At 43.5% G+C, this 14,975-nt stretch overlaps 1 protein-coding gene across 2 annotated transcripts in view; it reads left to right on the forward strand.

Annotated features, from left to right (window-relative positions):
• Nucleotides 1-14,975, forward strand: part of CXXC1 (CXXC finger protein 1) — a 36,676-nt gene that overhangs the window by 2,152 nt on the left and 19,549 nt on the right. The window contains exons 3-7 of one of the 2 annotated variants that reach the window (XM_081319897.1): nt 63-163; nt 3,406-3,548; nt 7,246-7,404; nt 7,569-7,595; nt 12,842-12,949. In XM_081319897.1, the coding sequence (XP_081176023.1) occupies nt 63-163; nt 3,406-3,548; nt 7,246-7,404; nt 7,569-7,595; nt 12,842-12,949 (538 nt within the window). The remainder of the gene's footprint in view (nt 1-62; nt 164-3,405; nt 3,549-7,245; nt 7,405-7,568; nt 7,596-12,841; nt 12,950-14,975) is intronic. The other variant, XM_081319898.1, reaches the window with a different exon arrangement.

Genomic DNA, 14,975 nt, shown 5'->3' on the forward strand with positions numbered 1-14,975 from the left:
TCTCAAATGCAGAAGAAACTTGGTTAATGAATCCTTACTTCTTCTTCTTTTTCTCTCTCCAGAGGCTGTGACCATTGCAATGAATGGTTCCATGGCCACTGCATTAACATTACTGAGAAGATGGCAAAAGCAATTCGGGAATGGTACTGCATGCAGTGCCGAGGTAAGTTTAAAATCCTTTGTGTGTGTGTGTGTGTGTGTGTGTGTGTGTGTGTGTGTGTGTGTGTGATAAATCTGTGTTTCGTGAAGACATATATGGACATGTCCTTAAGCGGTGTGCTAAAAACTTAGAATTTATAGAGTTTTCCCCCCCTCCAACTTAATAATATTTAAAAATGGCAAAACATGCTCAATAATGAATTCTTTAAAAAAACCTCCTGATCTTTGAATCTATATAGCAAAGCTTTTTGTAGAATATAAAAATACTTTAAGAATAATTGTTCCATATAATAACTAAGATTGACTAAGTGCAGCATAGCATGAACTGGTAAAAACTCAGTTTCCAGGGACAACAGAGACCCAGTTTGGTCTAGTGGTTCTGACCCAGAAACCAGGAGACAGTGATGTCTAGGCCTCCTTTAGGCATGAAAAGCCGGCTGGGTGACTTTGGGCCAGTCACTCTCTCAGTCCAGCTCTCTACACAGGGTTGTTGTGGGGAAAATAGGAAGGAAGGAAGGAATATAATGTATGTTCACTGCTTTATAAATAAAAAAGAAGGATAAAAAAAATATAAGTAAAACATTGCTTATGCGTTGCCTTGAAATTCAGGCAGATGAGTAGGGTAGCATGGAGCTGGAGGAATTTGGGAGAGAAAACAGTATAGGTAACTTTCAACGTACAACCACAATTGAGCGCCAAAGTTCTGTTACTAATTGAGATAGTTGTGAGTTTTCCCCCATTTTATAACCTTTCTTGCCATAGTTGTTAAGTGAATCACTGGAGTTGTTAAGTTAGTAATACTGTCTTTAAGAGAATCTGGCTTCCCCATTGACTTTTCTTGTCAGAAGGTCACAAAAGGTGATGACATGACCCCGGGAAACTGCAACCATCGTAAATATGAGTCAGTTGCCAAGCGTCTGAATTTTGATCATGTGACCATGGGGATGCTGCAATAGGGACCATGGGGAAGTATGAAAAAAAGGTCGTCACTTTTTTAGTGCCATTGTAACTTTGAATGGTCATCTAAACCAACTGTTGTAAGTCAAGGACTACCTGTACACTTTTGCAAAGTGGCTTTTTTACCACCACCATCACCAACCCAATATGAATCACATATACATCAGGCAAATTGTACAGCATTTACTATGGAGGGTCAAGTTTTTCATAGAGTACAGAAACAAACTATACATTTGGTATGTGTGAGGCATGAAAAAGCAACTAATCAACCAAAAGACATTGAATAGATATGAGAATTAAACAAACAATTGATTTTAGCTAATATTTTACAAGTGGCAAATTTATGGATTATAACATTCACTTTCCCAGCTGACTTTATTGTTTCTTTCTTAATACTTGCAAGTATATTTATATATGGAGGAAGCTGACTATCTGGACCTGTTCCAATCAGGTTTCAGGCCCGGGTACAGCACGGAGACGGCATTGGTCGCTCTGGTGAATGATCTCTGGCGGGCTCGGGACAGGGGTTGTTCCTCTGTCCTAGTCCTATTAGACCTCTCAGCGGCTTTTGATACCATCGACCATGGTATCCTGCTGCAGCGTCTCAGGGGGTTGGGAGTGGGAGGCACTGTTCTTCAGTGGTTCTCCTCCTACCTCCTGGGACGTTCGCAGTCGGTGTTGGCAGGGGGGCAGAGGTTGACCTCGAGGCCTCTCGTTTGTGGAGTCCCTCAGGGGTCGGTCCTCTCGCCTCTCCTGTTCAACATCTATATGAAGCCTCTGGGTGAGATCATTCGTGGCTTTGGAGTTGGTTATCATCAGTACGCTGATGATACCCAGCTTTTTATTTCGACCCCAAACCACCCCAGTGATGCCCTCGACGTGATGTCCCGTTGCCTGGAGGCGGTCCGGGTCTGGATGGGGAGGAACAGGCTTCGACTCAACCCTGACAAGACTGAGTGGTTGTGCGTGCCGGCATCTCGTGAAATTCAGATTGTTCCATCTCTTACTATGGGGTAAGAGACTATAGGGCTCGCAACTTGGGTGTCCTCCTAGATTCACAGCTTTCCTTAGAAGATCATATAGTAACTGTGACTAGGGGGGCCTTCGCCCAGGTTCGCCTGGTGCGCCAGTTGCGGCCCTATCTGGACCGGGATGCCTTGCGTACAGTCACTCATGCACTCGTGACCTCTCGGTTAGACTACTGCAATGCTCTCTACATGGGGCTGCCCTTGAGGACCACTCGGAGGCTTCAACTGGTGCAAAATGCAGCCGCGCGAGTTGTGTTGGGGGTCTCCCGATACTCCCATGTTACACCTCTGCTTCGTGAGCTGCATTGGCTTCCAGTTGCCCTCCGGGTGAGATTCCAGGTGCTGGTGATGACCTATAAAGCCCTACATGGCATGGGTCCGGAATACCTAAGGGAGCACCTGCGGCCGGCGTCAACTTCCCTTCGTCCAGTGCACTCCCACAGAGAGGGCCTCCTCAGGGTACCACTGGTCAGAGAATGTCGACTGATGGCCCCCAGGGGGAGGGCATTCTCTGTGGGCGCGCCAGACCTTTGGAATCGTCTACCGGTTGAGCTCCAGATGGCTCCCGACCTTCGCTCCTTCCGACGTGATCTAAAAACTCACTTGTTTGAACAAGCTGGCCTGGTCTGATGGGTGATGGGTTTTGGGTTTTAATTACTGATTTTAACTAATTTATTATATTTGGGCACAATTGTTTAATCTGTTTTTAATTTTTGTATTGTATTTTTGGTATTTTATTGCCCTGTACACCGCCCTGAGTCCTTCGGGAGAAGGGCGGTATATAAATCAAATAAATATAAATATAAATATAAATATAAATATAAATATAAATATAAATATAAATATAAATATAAATATAAATATAAATATAAATATATTTAATGCTCCCTATTGTTTAGTTGCTGAGAAAGCTAGTTTTCACTTATCAAAAGAAATGGCCTTGGATCAGAGTCCTAAAGTTAGAAGAAAGATTGCCATGCTAAAATACTAATGTAAATGTTTAAAAAGCCAATAGTGAAGCCTGAAGTTCCAGGTAACAAATGAAAATGATCTTAGCTTCCTGCTATTTTATTTCTAAAGGAGGGGGTCAGTTCTGACCGTTCCTTTTGCTTTACTTTGGGCAAAATAGCTTTTCCTAAGGTTATATTTCCTAGTAGCACAGAAAAAAATGTATAGTATTAATATAAAAAAATAAATTACATTCAGATTTTTTGAAAGGGGATACGGGTTCTCATAACTTAGATCTCTTTCTCTTTTGCAGAGAGAGACCCCACCCTTGAAATCCGATATAGGCACAAAAAGTCCAAGGAGAAGGACCGTGAAGGTGAGCGGGAACGTGCTGAAAAAGATGAGATGCGTCTGAAAGCCCAAGAACTGGCACTGGAGCAGAGCCGCAATTCCAAAGTAAGGGGTTGGGGGTGCAGTGGAGATTACCCCATCTTACAGGGCCTGACATTCTAACTCCAGAATGTTGATGTGATTTGAACTGTTGGGTTCCGAACTAGTACATTGAAGCAACTGCCTTTCCCTAACAGTTGTGCTCAGGCTGTTTATTGTCATTTATTAGATTTACATAGCTACAGGATCAAGATGTAGTCAAATAGGCAACTACTACACTTTGATGTAGTCAAATAGGTAAATACTATACTTAGTTTCTAGCTCCTCTATGACCCAGCGGTTCTTCCCTTTGATGGAGCAACAGGAAGATGAAGTCACTTTTAGAAGATCATGGGACAGTAAGCGATCCCTGAAGCCAGATTGCATTGGTAATTCGAGGCATTTCCTTTCAGTGTGTCTAGTTTAGTTAATTGCTAAATCAGATGAGATTTTCCTACCCTTTCCTTATTACGGATATTAATGCTTAAACAAATTATTTATTGCCATGACAAAATTTCAAATCAGATGTGCCTTTTTAGGGTATATTTAGAGAGCTAGTTTAGGGTAGTGGTTAAGGTCTGCACTAGAAACTAGGAGATGTTAAGTTCTAATTCTCCCTTTGGCATAGAGCACAGGTATCAAACTTGCTGTGTCACGTGACGTGTCGCGACATATCGTGACTTTTTTTGCATGGCCGGAGCTGAGGTGGGCGCGGTCTCCATATGATGCAACCGGCCCACAGGCCGGCAGTTTGACACTCTTGGCATAGAGGGTCACTCCCTCTCAACACAACCCACCTCACAGAATTCCTGTTAAGAGGAGGAGGAAGTATTTTGTATGCTGCCTTTAGTTGGGATATAAATTGAATAAATATCAGCTGGGATAATCAGTTGCCTTTGTTAATGTTTAATTTTTAAGCATCTTCGATTTTGCATTTTCCTCCAATGTTTAATTTTTAAGCATCTTCGATTTTGCATTTTCCTCCTGTATTCTTTCTACAAGTCGGAGATTAATCATAAGGCCAGTTTGACTCATGCGCATAATCATGAGATTTTGACTAGTGCAATTTTAGAATTCCCTTTATATTGCCTATGTTAGGGTTTTCCATTCCCCCCCCCCCCCCCGTTCTTTAGCTAAAACCACTTATCAGAAAGTCCCCTTGACCAAATACTTTTAAGTCAATTTAAATGCCCTTGTTGTGTTTGGGTCATGCATTCACGGGTCGTTATCTGAAGAAAAACCACTTCTACCCAATTCTGGATAATTTACTCAGGTTTGGGAAGCATAGGCCTATATGGAATTATGTACTAGCAGTTGTTTTATAAAATGCAAAACATAGAAATGATAGGTAAGCAAGAGCATAATGGGAAAGTTTAAAAGCTGCTTTGAAAAGATTGAGACCATCATGTTTGTTTCTCCCTATTTTCTAACCCTGTCACTTTTGATCTAAATCTAGAAAGGCTTTATCAAAATTGAAAAGTACTAGCTGTGTATTGGGGAAAGCTGAATTCTCCAACTGAACAAAGCCATTGTTACTTTTAATTAGAGTTTGCTTGGCAGGATATTTTATCTGAAGAAGTGCAAGTAGCCCTAGTTTTCCCTGAATTTTGCAAATGGTATGTTGTAGTTGAAGCCTTCCTTTTACTCTCAATTTTAGTTTTAGAACAGATTTTGGGAGTTCTTCTAGAAGATGCTAAACTGAACTTTCTGGCATTCATAGCTGTAGTCTGAGCATGCCCTCACTTTTTTCTAAAAGAATATTGATTCATGTATATATTAACTTTTGCAATAGCCTTCATGGTTATGAAATCCATGGAAGGATATCTGGACATTGGCTAAACCTTCATCCTTCCACCCAGCGTTCGAAGAGACTGAAAGCAACTTTTGGAGTTCTGTGAGCATGTTGTGGCCAATCCCATTTTGCCTTGGGTTAGGTATTTATGTTTTCACAAAGTGTCCACCATGTGGATGTGGCCAGCCATACATACAGCAGAAGACAAATTGATGAGATGACTTCCATCTGTTGTGGTCTGTTAGGATTTACCCGGCCATCTCCCATTTTCTTTTGTCTTTTGTTCTGGAAAGTAGGTAAACATCCAAACAAAATCAGCTTCTTTACTTCAATATTTTAGGAATGTCAGTGTTGGATCTTAAGTTATGCTCAGAATAAAGATGGAGCTGGAAGTTAGGGCTTTGCATTGCAACATGCTAGCTTCTATATAACAGTTTTTATGAAAAAGAAAAGTTAGAGGCCAGCAGGCACAAAGAAAAGTGTCTACTGCTAGCACATAGGCATGATTTAGCAGATGGAGCAATGATATGTTTGCTGGGAAATTGACTCCAAAAAAATTGTGACTTTTCACTTGCTGGACTGACTATAATAAAACAGCAGGAGGAACAGATGTAAGTGAAAACTGCCAGAAGAATCTCTTTTTCCCCTCTGTTCTGAGGAGGCGAGCAACTTGAGATCCCCAAGCACCATTATGACGACTCTGGAGACACCTGTGATGATGGGGGTTGAAAACTGGTGGCACATTTTCCCATCACTATGATTTGGAATGCAGTTAACAAATTACTCTATATGAGGGTTAGCATACCTTGCAAAAACGGAATCCTTGATTTGCCAATTAATTTTACTCTTTCTCCCAGTCCTGTTCCCCCTCCCCTTTTGCATTATTGCCTCACCAATTCATTATTACCATTGTTAGCCCAAGACAGCCCAAAAATATTATGTGTAGCCCTCAATCATGAGAAGGTTGTCTATTCCCCTTATATTTACATACCAAGCCCAAAGGATGGGAATGGAATAGAATAGAATAGAATAGAATAGAATAGAATAGAATAGAATAGAATAGAATAGAATAGAATAGAATAGAATAGAATAGAATAGAATAGAATAGAATAGAATTTTTTATTTTATTTTTATTTTTATTTTAATTCCATTTATATTCCGCCCTTCTCTGAAGACTCAGGGCGGCTTACAAGCTTAGCAGTAGCCTTCATTCTATGTATATGCCTGCTTATTAGGGCTTTCACACACCCCCAAGCGGCATTAGAATAGAATAGAATAGAATAGAATAGAATAGAATAGAATAGAATAGAATAGAATAGAATAGAATAGAATAGAATAGAAGCTGGAAGGGACCTTGGAGGTCTTCTAATAGTCCAACCCCCTGCTCGGGCAGGAAGCCCTATACCATTTCAGACAAATGGCTTTCCAATCTCTTCTTAAAAACTTCCAGTTTTGGAGCATTCACAACTTCGGGAAGCAAATTGTTCCACCGGTTAATTGTTCTAACTGTCAGGAAGTTTCTCCTTAGTTCTTCGTTGCTTCTCTCCTTGATTAGTTTCCATCTGTTGCTTCTTGTCCTGCCTTCAGGTGCTTTGGAGAATAGGTCAACTCCCTCTTCTTTGTGGCAGCCCTTGATATTGGAACACTGCTATCATGTCACCCGTAGTAAACTAGACATACCCAATTCCAGCAACCATTCTTGATATGTTTTATACTCCAGTCCTCTGATCATCTTTATTGGTCTTCTCTGCACTGTTTCTAGAGTTTCATCATCTTTGTTTACATCCTGGTGACCAAAACTGGGTGCAGTATTCCAAGTGTGGCCTTGCCAAGGCGTTGTAAAGTGGTATTAACCCTTCGCATGATCTCGATTCTATCCCTCTGTTAACGCAGCCTAGCCCTTCTCACATCTGTCCGTCGTCTTATTTGCAGCAGATCAAGCGCTCGGCCCGCATGTGTGGAGAATGTGAGGCCTGCCGGCGCACGGAGGACTGCGGACAGTGTGATTTCTGCCGGGACATGAAGAAGTTTGGAGGGCCTAACAAAATCCGTCAGAAATGCCGCCTGAGGCAGTGCCAGGTTCGGGCTCGGGTGAGTGTCACGGTGGGCATTCCCTGCCCTGAGATCATTGCATGTTTTCTCTAGAGGGGCACTTTCTTGGCTGCTCACTCCCAAGAGGCAGCCACCTCAAATTGAAGCTGTTGGTTGTGTGTAGCTCACACGTGATTTTTTTTTTCCCGTTCTTTTCTTCCTAGGAGTCCTATAAATATTTTCCAGCTTCGGTAAGTTTCCTTTTTCCCTCCAGTTTTTTTCTTTTTTTTTCCTTTTTTTTAAAAAAAAAATCTTAATAATCAGGATTAAGATAATAGGTGAGTGCTAAATTGGGACTCCTGGGATTTTTTTTTCCCCCTAGATAGGGAAGCAGACTGAAGCTTGGCCTATACATCCAGTATAATGAGGTGGCGATAGTCTAGAAGTGGTGGACTGAACTACTTTCAGATTCTGGGTGGAAACTAATCTCTTACAGGTAGTCCTCGACTTACGTCCTTTCATTTAGTGATGGTTTGAAGTTACAAACAGCACCGAAAAAAGTGACTTCTGACCATTGTTCCTACTTAATGACCATTGCAGCACCTCCGTGATCACGTGATCAAAATTCAGACGCTTGGCAACTGACTCATTTTTATGACGGTTGCAGTGTCTCAGGGTGCTGGTGGTCGTGTGGTCCCCTTTTGCGACCTTCTGACAAGCCAAGCCAACGGGGAAGCCAGATTCACTTAGTAACTGTGTTACTAATTTAACAACTGCAGTGGTTCACTCAACAGCTGTGGCCGGAAAGGTCATAAAATGGGGCAAAACTCACTTAACAACTGTCTTCCTTACCGCAGACATTGTGGGCTCAATTGTGGTCATAAATCGAGGACTGTCCGTAGCACGTGCACCCATGTTTATCTCCCACTTAAGAGAAAACTAAAACAGCAGGGAGAAACTTTTTTCCCCGTGCCCTACTCTGGGTTTTCCAACTTTTTAATTGGATGAGGGGTTTTTTGGTCCTTTCAACACCCAGTGAGGCAACCGTTTAATTCCATGCCTTTCTCTGTTTAGTGATGGCAGTCCACCTTTTCATCTTATTTCCACCTCATCCTGCTGCCTGTATAGATCCGGCGTAACACTTAGCGGGTTCGTATTTGAAAGGCCGGGTGCTCGAAGAGCCAGACTGCATGCATTATATATTGTGTTAGGTGGCAGGTTTTTGCTGGGCCATTTGGCCCTCCTTCTTGGAGCTCTTAAGCCTTTTCTCCTCTCCTCTCCACTTTTATTTTATTTTTTATTTATTTTTATTTTTCCAAAGAAGTGGGTTTGGGAATTCTTTTTTTTTTTTTTTTGCTGCTCGTGCTTTGCCGCTTGGCATTCAGCAAGCCCCATTTTCTCTGTTGGCCACTCTGTGCAGAGGAACAGAAGGGTATGTTTGCACTGTCTTTGGTGCCTTGGTGCTCGTGAAGCCAGGCAGATGGCTTCTTTAATGCTTTCCTCTCTCTCTCTCTCTCTCTCTCTCTCTCTTTTCTTCCCCCCTTTTCCTCTCTCACTGCTTTTTCCCGCTCTCTCCCCACTTCCCCCATCGCTCAATAGATGTTACGGGGGCGGGAGGATGATCTGCAGATGCTAAAGGAACAGCTAGAATCGGCTGCCACACCTGAGCCTCTGTCGGATGATGATCTGCACATAGATCCCGATTTGTATCAGGAGCTTTGTTCAGGGGCCTTCGATGATCAGAATCTGGTGAGACCTATGGTAGACCCATTGCCTTGGGATTCCTAGGTCATGTTGGCAGGGTAAAATGCTTGCTTGGGTAGAAAAACACTGCCCTAGGATAGTGCATGTCCTGGGTCCCCCCCCCTAATGTAATTCAGTGCTGCGGAAGGTCATCTATCAGAGGTGTTGGGAACTCTAGCTAAATGTTTGGCTCAACATTTCACGTGGGACTTGAGCCAGTTCCTCAGCATTTAAAGCTCCCCGCTTGTCCACTTTCTACTATTTCTTGAGCCTTGTATCTTCAGTTTATTCTCCAGCAATCTTTTTGCCTTGATTTCCCCTTATTCCTTTATCTTCTCCCTCTTGATTCTTCTACCCTGCTTCCTCTTGGCTCTTTGCTTTTCTGCTGGCTCCTCTCTCTCTTTCTGCAAAGATTCCCAATTCTAGGCTTTTTTTTTTTTGCTTGCCTGTTACCCTTTGCTAACCGCCCATGGGTTTTCTTATGGACGTTTCACGTCTCTCACGGAAGCGGCACTATTGATCGTTTGCTCCATGGACTGTTCTTCCCCCCCTAGCCCATGACTGAGAATGTTTGTAAATGGTCAGAGATGTTACTACTATTGCTTTGTTAGACAAGCTCTTGCAGCTTGCCACACGTGGTATACATCTGGAAAAATACGTTCCTTTAATTTGGTTTCTAAATTGTTTTATTAGTTTAGTTTGGTTTTTCAAGTTTTTTTTAGAAAAGATTACTACGGCATTTTTACCTGAGTCTGTAGTGGGCAGTGCAGATAGCCACTGGGTTACGATCACTTGTTCAGCAACGGTTCAAAGTTACAACAGTGCTGAATGTGGAGATTTATGGCTGATCCTCAAAGCCATGACAGCATTGCTGCAGTTATTTGATTGCATGTTCTGTACCAGCCTGCTACCGGCCCTGCAGAAAAGGCAGGGACAACCCCTTTTACAAGAAGGCAAGAGGCTGGAATACGCCTGCCAAATTTATTGCTACAAAAACAAACGGAACAAGACAAACCAAGAAACAGGAGCTTTAAGAAACAAGAACTATCCAAGCGGTTGCCTTCAGCAAACCAGCCCTCCCACACATTCCCCTTATATAGAGTTCAGGGCGTGGCTTCTCTCTGCCTCCTTCCGAGGAGCCCCATTGCCTTCCTCTGTTTACTCCTAATTGACTGCCTCCTGCGTCGGGCGTCCTTGAACAGGGCCAGCTGTGGGTCAACTTCATCCACGCTGTCAGGCTCACACAGCTGGGTCTCCGTGGTGACCAAGTGGGAGGGGCCTGGCTGAGGGCTCTCATCAGCAAGATCTTCAACCCCCTCAGCAAGGTCTTCAACACCCCCCTCCTCCTCTGAGTCATCCGACCCAACTGCTGAACCCACAGGCTGACCCTGAATCACAACATTGCAATTCAGGCACTTGGCAATTGCAATTACCATGGTTGCACTGTCCCCTCGTGTTATCGCTCTTTGTGACCTCTGCTGGTTTCTGCCAAGCAAAGCCATTGGAGAAGCCTGCAGGGGGATCACAAATGGCAGTCATGTGACATTGTGGGATTCATCTGATGCCTGCAACTGGAACTGCCATTGTAAGTTGGTATGTTCACATGATTTTGCATTTTGCAACAGCATCATTTAGAGCAGGGGTGTCAAACGCCCGGCCCATGGGCCGGACGCGTCATCCGGAAGCCACGCCCACCCCATTGCTGGCAATGGCCAAACTGTCCCGATATGTTGCGTGACGTTATGTGACGTCGTGAGTTTGACATGTCTGATTTAGAGAGAGAGTTCCCAGTCTCAATAACTGCCATTATTCAAGGACTATCTGTATAATAACCTCTGTACAGAGAACTGTAGTGTAATAGGCACCAAAGATCCACTTTTTGATTATTACAAACAGCCAGTCTTACTTTTGCTTACTTGATGCTGGGTTAGGCATTTCTTTTAATGAGACAGTACCACACATCTTAAGGCATATTAATATGACTTTGTTAGCTAAGTGGTCCATTGATGTAACTCCAATATAAATATATTTCTCACTCACTTCCCATTCATTCAGTGTCCATTCAAAGTTACAGTGGTGCTGAAAAAAATAACTATAGCATATTCATAACCTTTGCAGCATTCCTCAGTCATGTGATTGCCATTACAGTCAGTATGCAATGACTTATGCCTGAATTATGGGTTTTTCTTACAGACACACAGAGTGCAGAGCGGAGGGATTGGAGGGAAAGCGATTGCAAGGAACTAAGCTGTTTTTCTACACATTGAAAGCAATGCGATTCTGGCAGCAGCCCAGTGCTACAGTACTCTTTTGAAATCTCTTTCTCTTCAATCTCTTTTTTTCTGTGAGGGAGTTGGTGGGGAGAAAAAAAAAGCAATTTCTGTAGGCAGTTTCTCCTTTGCCTGATCCTCCTCTCCCTCCCCCCTACAGAACAGAAAGATTGAAAAGGGATTTCAAGAGAGTAAGTTGTTTGCTCTTCTATATATTGAGAATAATGTGGGTAGTTCAGGTCTGAGTGTTGCAGATGCAAACAGCTTACTTACTCTTCTCTCCAATCTCTCTTCTATGGGTAAGGAAGGAAAAAAAGCAAGCAATTTCTTTAGGCAGTCTCTCCTTTGCTTGATCTTGTCTCTCCTGCAGAATGGAAAAATTGGAACAGAAAGATTTCAAGAGAGTAAACTGTTTGCTCTTTTAGGCATCAAAAGCCATGTGATTGCTCTGGAAGTGACAAAGGGTAAGGCAGAGGGGAGATTGCCTACATAAATTGCTTGCTTTTCCCCCCCTCCTCCCCTTAGAGTGGAAAGATTGGAGACAGGGATTTCAAGAGAGCAAACCCTGGGATGCGGCTCCCATCCCTGGAGTAGAGTGCAATAACATTGCTTTTAATGTACAGGACAGTAAGCAGGCACTCAAGCATTCCAAAGGCAGGGGAGTGGTTAGGAGGCAAACAAAAGCTGAAGATGTGAAACTGAGTAGGAAAGCATAGTCACAATCACATGATTTTCCAATTAGTGACTGTTTTACTTAGTGGCAGAGCTACAATTAGGGTCGTTAAGCAAGGAATATATATAATTACCTAACTAGCAAAGGTAATTTCCATGTCTGTTGGCCATGGTAGCTGGGCATTTAACAATTAAAACCAAAATGCATTAGAAAGATCTTAGGAAGCTGGAAACAACTTGTGTGAATAGAGTAACTCACAGAGTGAGCCCAATAAAGCTGTTGCACTCTTATGGTTCCCATAAAACTGGGGGGTTTATGGTTGCCTGCAGTAGAGAAGGTTGCTGAATTTCTACTCAAGTTGAGATTTTCTTGTGTGCTTCATGGTTTAAAGATCAACAGCATTGACTCCTAGGCCAGATGTGCTTTCCTTTCTAAATGCCAATCTTCATGAAGTAAAACAACAACAGCAACAACAACAACCCATCTTGGATTGTCAACATCTGTGACAACAGGGCCATTAATGGAACTGGAGCATGCAGTTTCATGTATTAAATACATTTCTATTTTGCATTTGCATTGCTTTTTTTTTAAATAATCCCAAAGTGGACATCTCTGGTATCTTTTTTTTCTCAAAATGGTTCTATGACATACTACGTTGCTGGCCAGAGTAATAGAATTACAGGATGTATTTCCTGAAAGAAGAAACGGAAGCAAAACTGACTGCTCTTTGGCTTTTCCTAAATGTCTTGTACTGGAAATGTTAATCTTTCTCCCCCCCCTTTTCCCCTCCCCATCTTATCCCTTCTTTTAGCCATGGCTCAGCGACACAGATGATGTGCCCTTCCTTGATCCTGTGTTGCGGAAACGTGCAGTGAAAGTGAAGCATGTCAAGCGCAGGGAAAAGAAGTCAGAGAAGAAGGTATGAACCCAACATGGCAAGTTGCCAGGATGGGAAGCGGAATTTTTAATGGGGGAAGAGCACATTCTAAAGCTGTAATCCTTTCCAAAATGTGCTTACAAGTCCATCAAAGTTGGCTTTCTTTATGGTTTGGGAGGGACCTACTTTTCATTTTCTTCCCTCCTTGATTTAAAATTGCTAAGTCTAAGTCTGCTCTATCAGAAACAGAAGTACTTCTTCATTTATGTATTAGAGGTATAGTTTGCCTTACATTCAGGAGCTCAATGTAGTTCTCCAACCTCCCTTTCCCCCCCTCACACCAATAACCTTATGGGTTGTAGGTGAACTGAAAGTGAGTGACTGACCCAAGGTCATCCAGTATATTTCCCTGTTAGAGTTGGACTTGAGCCTAGCTCTCTTCAGTCCTATCCTGGCACCTTAACTGCTATGCCACATTGGCTCTCAAGCTCTCTTCCTGTTGTGATTCAGTGTCAGCCTGTGCTCCCAGCAGCTGAGTCTGAGGAATCTGAAGAGGAGGGGTTTGGAAAGCCTTCAGTGTCGAGGGAGGCTCTGATGCACTGCAGGACTCTCAGCCTGGCCCCTCCAGTCGTGTTCCTCATGAGGCTCAGCTGTGTGAGGAGGAGGGGTCGGACTCAGAGGAGTCACAGCTGAATCTGTTCAGAGACACTAGAAGCAAAAGGCAATCCAGCAGAGCAGAGTAGAGAAAATCTATGAGGCAACTCAGTGAAAGGAGGAGAAGGCATTGAGAAGCCACACCTTGGGACAGATAATAAAAGGGGAAGGTGTGGGTGGTGCTGGTTGCTGAAGGCAACCGTTCGGAGACATTCAAAGAGAATCCTGGTCTGTTCTTATTTATTATTTATTTATTTATTTATTGATGGGATTTATATCCCGCCCTATCTCCCGAAGGACTCAGGGCGGCTAACAACAAAACATATAATAAGTACAGAAATCAAGATAAAAATAAAATTAAAATCATCTGTGCAATAAATTAAAATTAAAAACTAAAAATAAATTAAAAATTCTAAATATAATTAATTAAAATGCCTGTCAGTCCAGGTCAGCCTGGTGGAAAAGGAGTGTTTTGAGGCCGCGGCGAAAGGATTGGAGATTTTGGGCCATCCGAAGCTCAGGGGGGAGCTGATTCCATAGGGCTGGCGCTCCCACAGAGAAGGCCCTCCCCCTGGGGGTCGCCAGCCGACATTGCCTAGCTGACGGTACCCTGAGGAGGCCTTCTCTGTGTGAGCGTACTGGACGATGGGAATTTGTTCCCGGCAGCAGATGGTCCTGCAAGTATCCCGGGCCTAAGCCATGTAGGGCTTTAAAGGTAAGTACCAGCACCTTAAATCTCACCCGGAGGGCAACCGGTAGCCAATGCAGCTCACGCAGGAGGGGTGTAATATGGGAGTATCAGGGTGCTCCCATCACAACCCGTGCAGCTGCACTCTGCACCAGCTGAAGCCTCCGGGTGGTCTTCAAGGGCAGCCCCAAGTAGAGAGCATTACAGTAATCTATACGGGAGGTAACGAGTGCGTGGGTGACTGTACGTAGGGCATCTCGGTCCAAAAAGGGGCGCAATTGGTATATAAGGCGAATCTGTGCAAATGCCCCCCTAGCCACGACTCCAATATGATCTTCAAAACTGAGTCGTGAATCTAGGAGGACGCCCAGATTGCGTGCTCTATCAATGGGAGGTAACATCTCTCCTCCTATAGTCAAAGATGGAACCTCTTGGACTAAATGAGATGACGGTATGTACAGCCACTCAGTCTTGGCCGGGTTGAGTCGAAGCCTGTTTTCTCCCATCCAAATCTGTACCGCTTCCAGGCAACGGGACATCATATCGAGGGCATCACTGGGTTGGTTCGGGGTGGAGATGAATAGCTGGGTATCATCAGCATATTGATATTTCACCCCGAAGCCACGGATGATCTCTCCCAGCGGCTTCATATAGATGTTGAACAGGAGGGGCGAGAGCACTGATCCCTGAGGCACTCCACAACTAAGAGGCCTAGGGCTTGACCTC

The sequence above is a fragment of the Vipera berus genome (genome assembly GCF_964194415.1).
Source record: "Vipera berus genome assembly, chromosome: 2".
Classification (NCBI taxonomy): Eukaryota; Metazoa; Chordata; class Lepidosauria; order Squamata; family Viperidae; genus Vipera; species Vipera berus.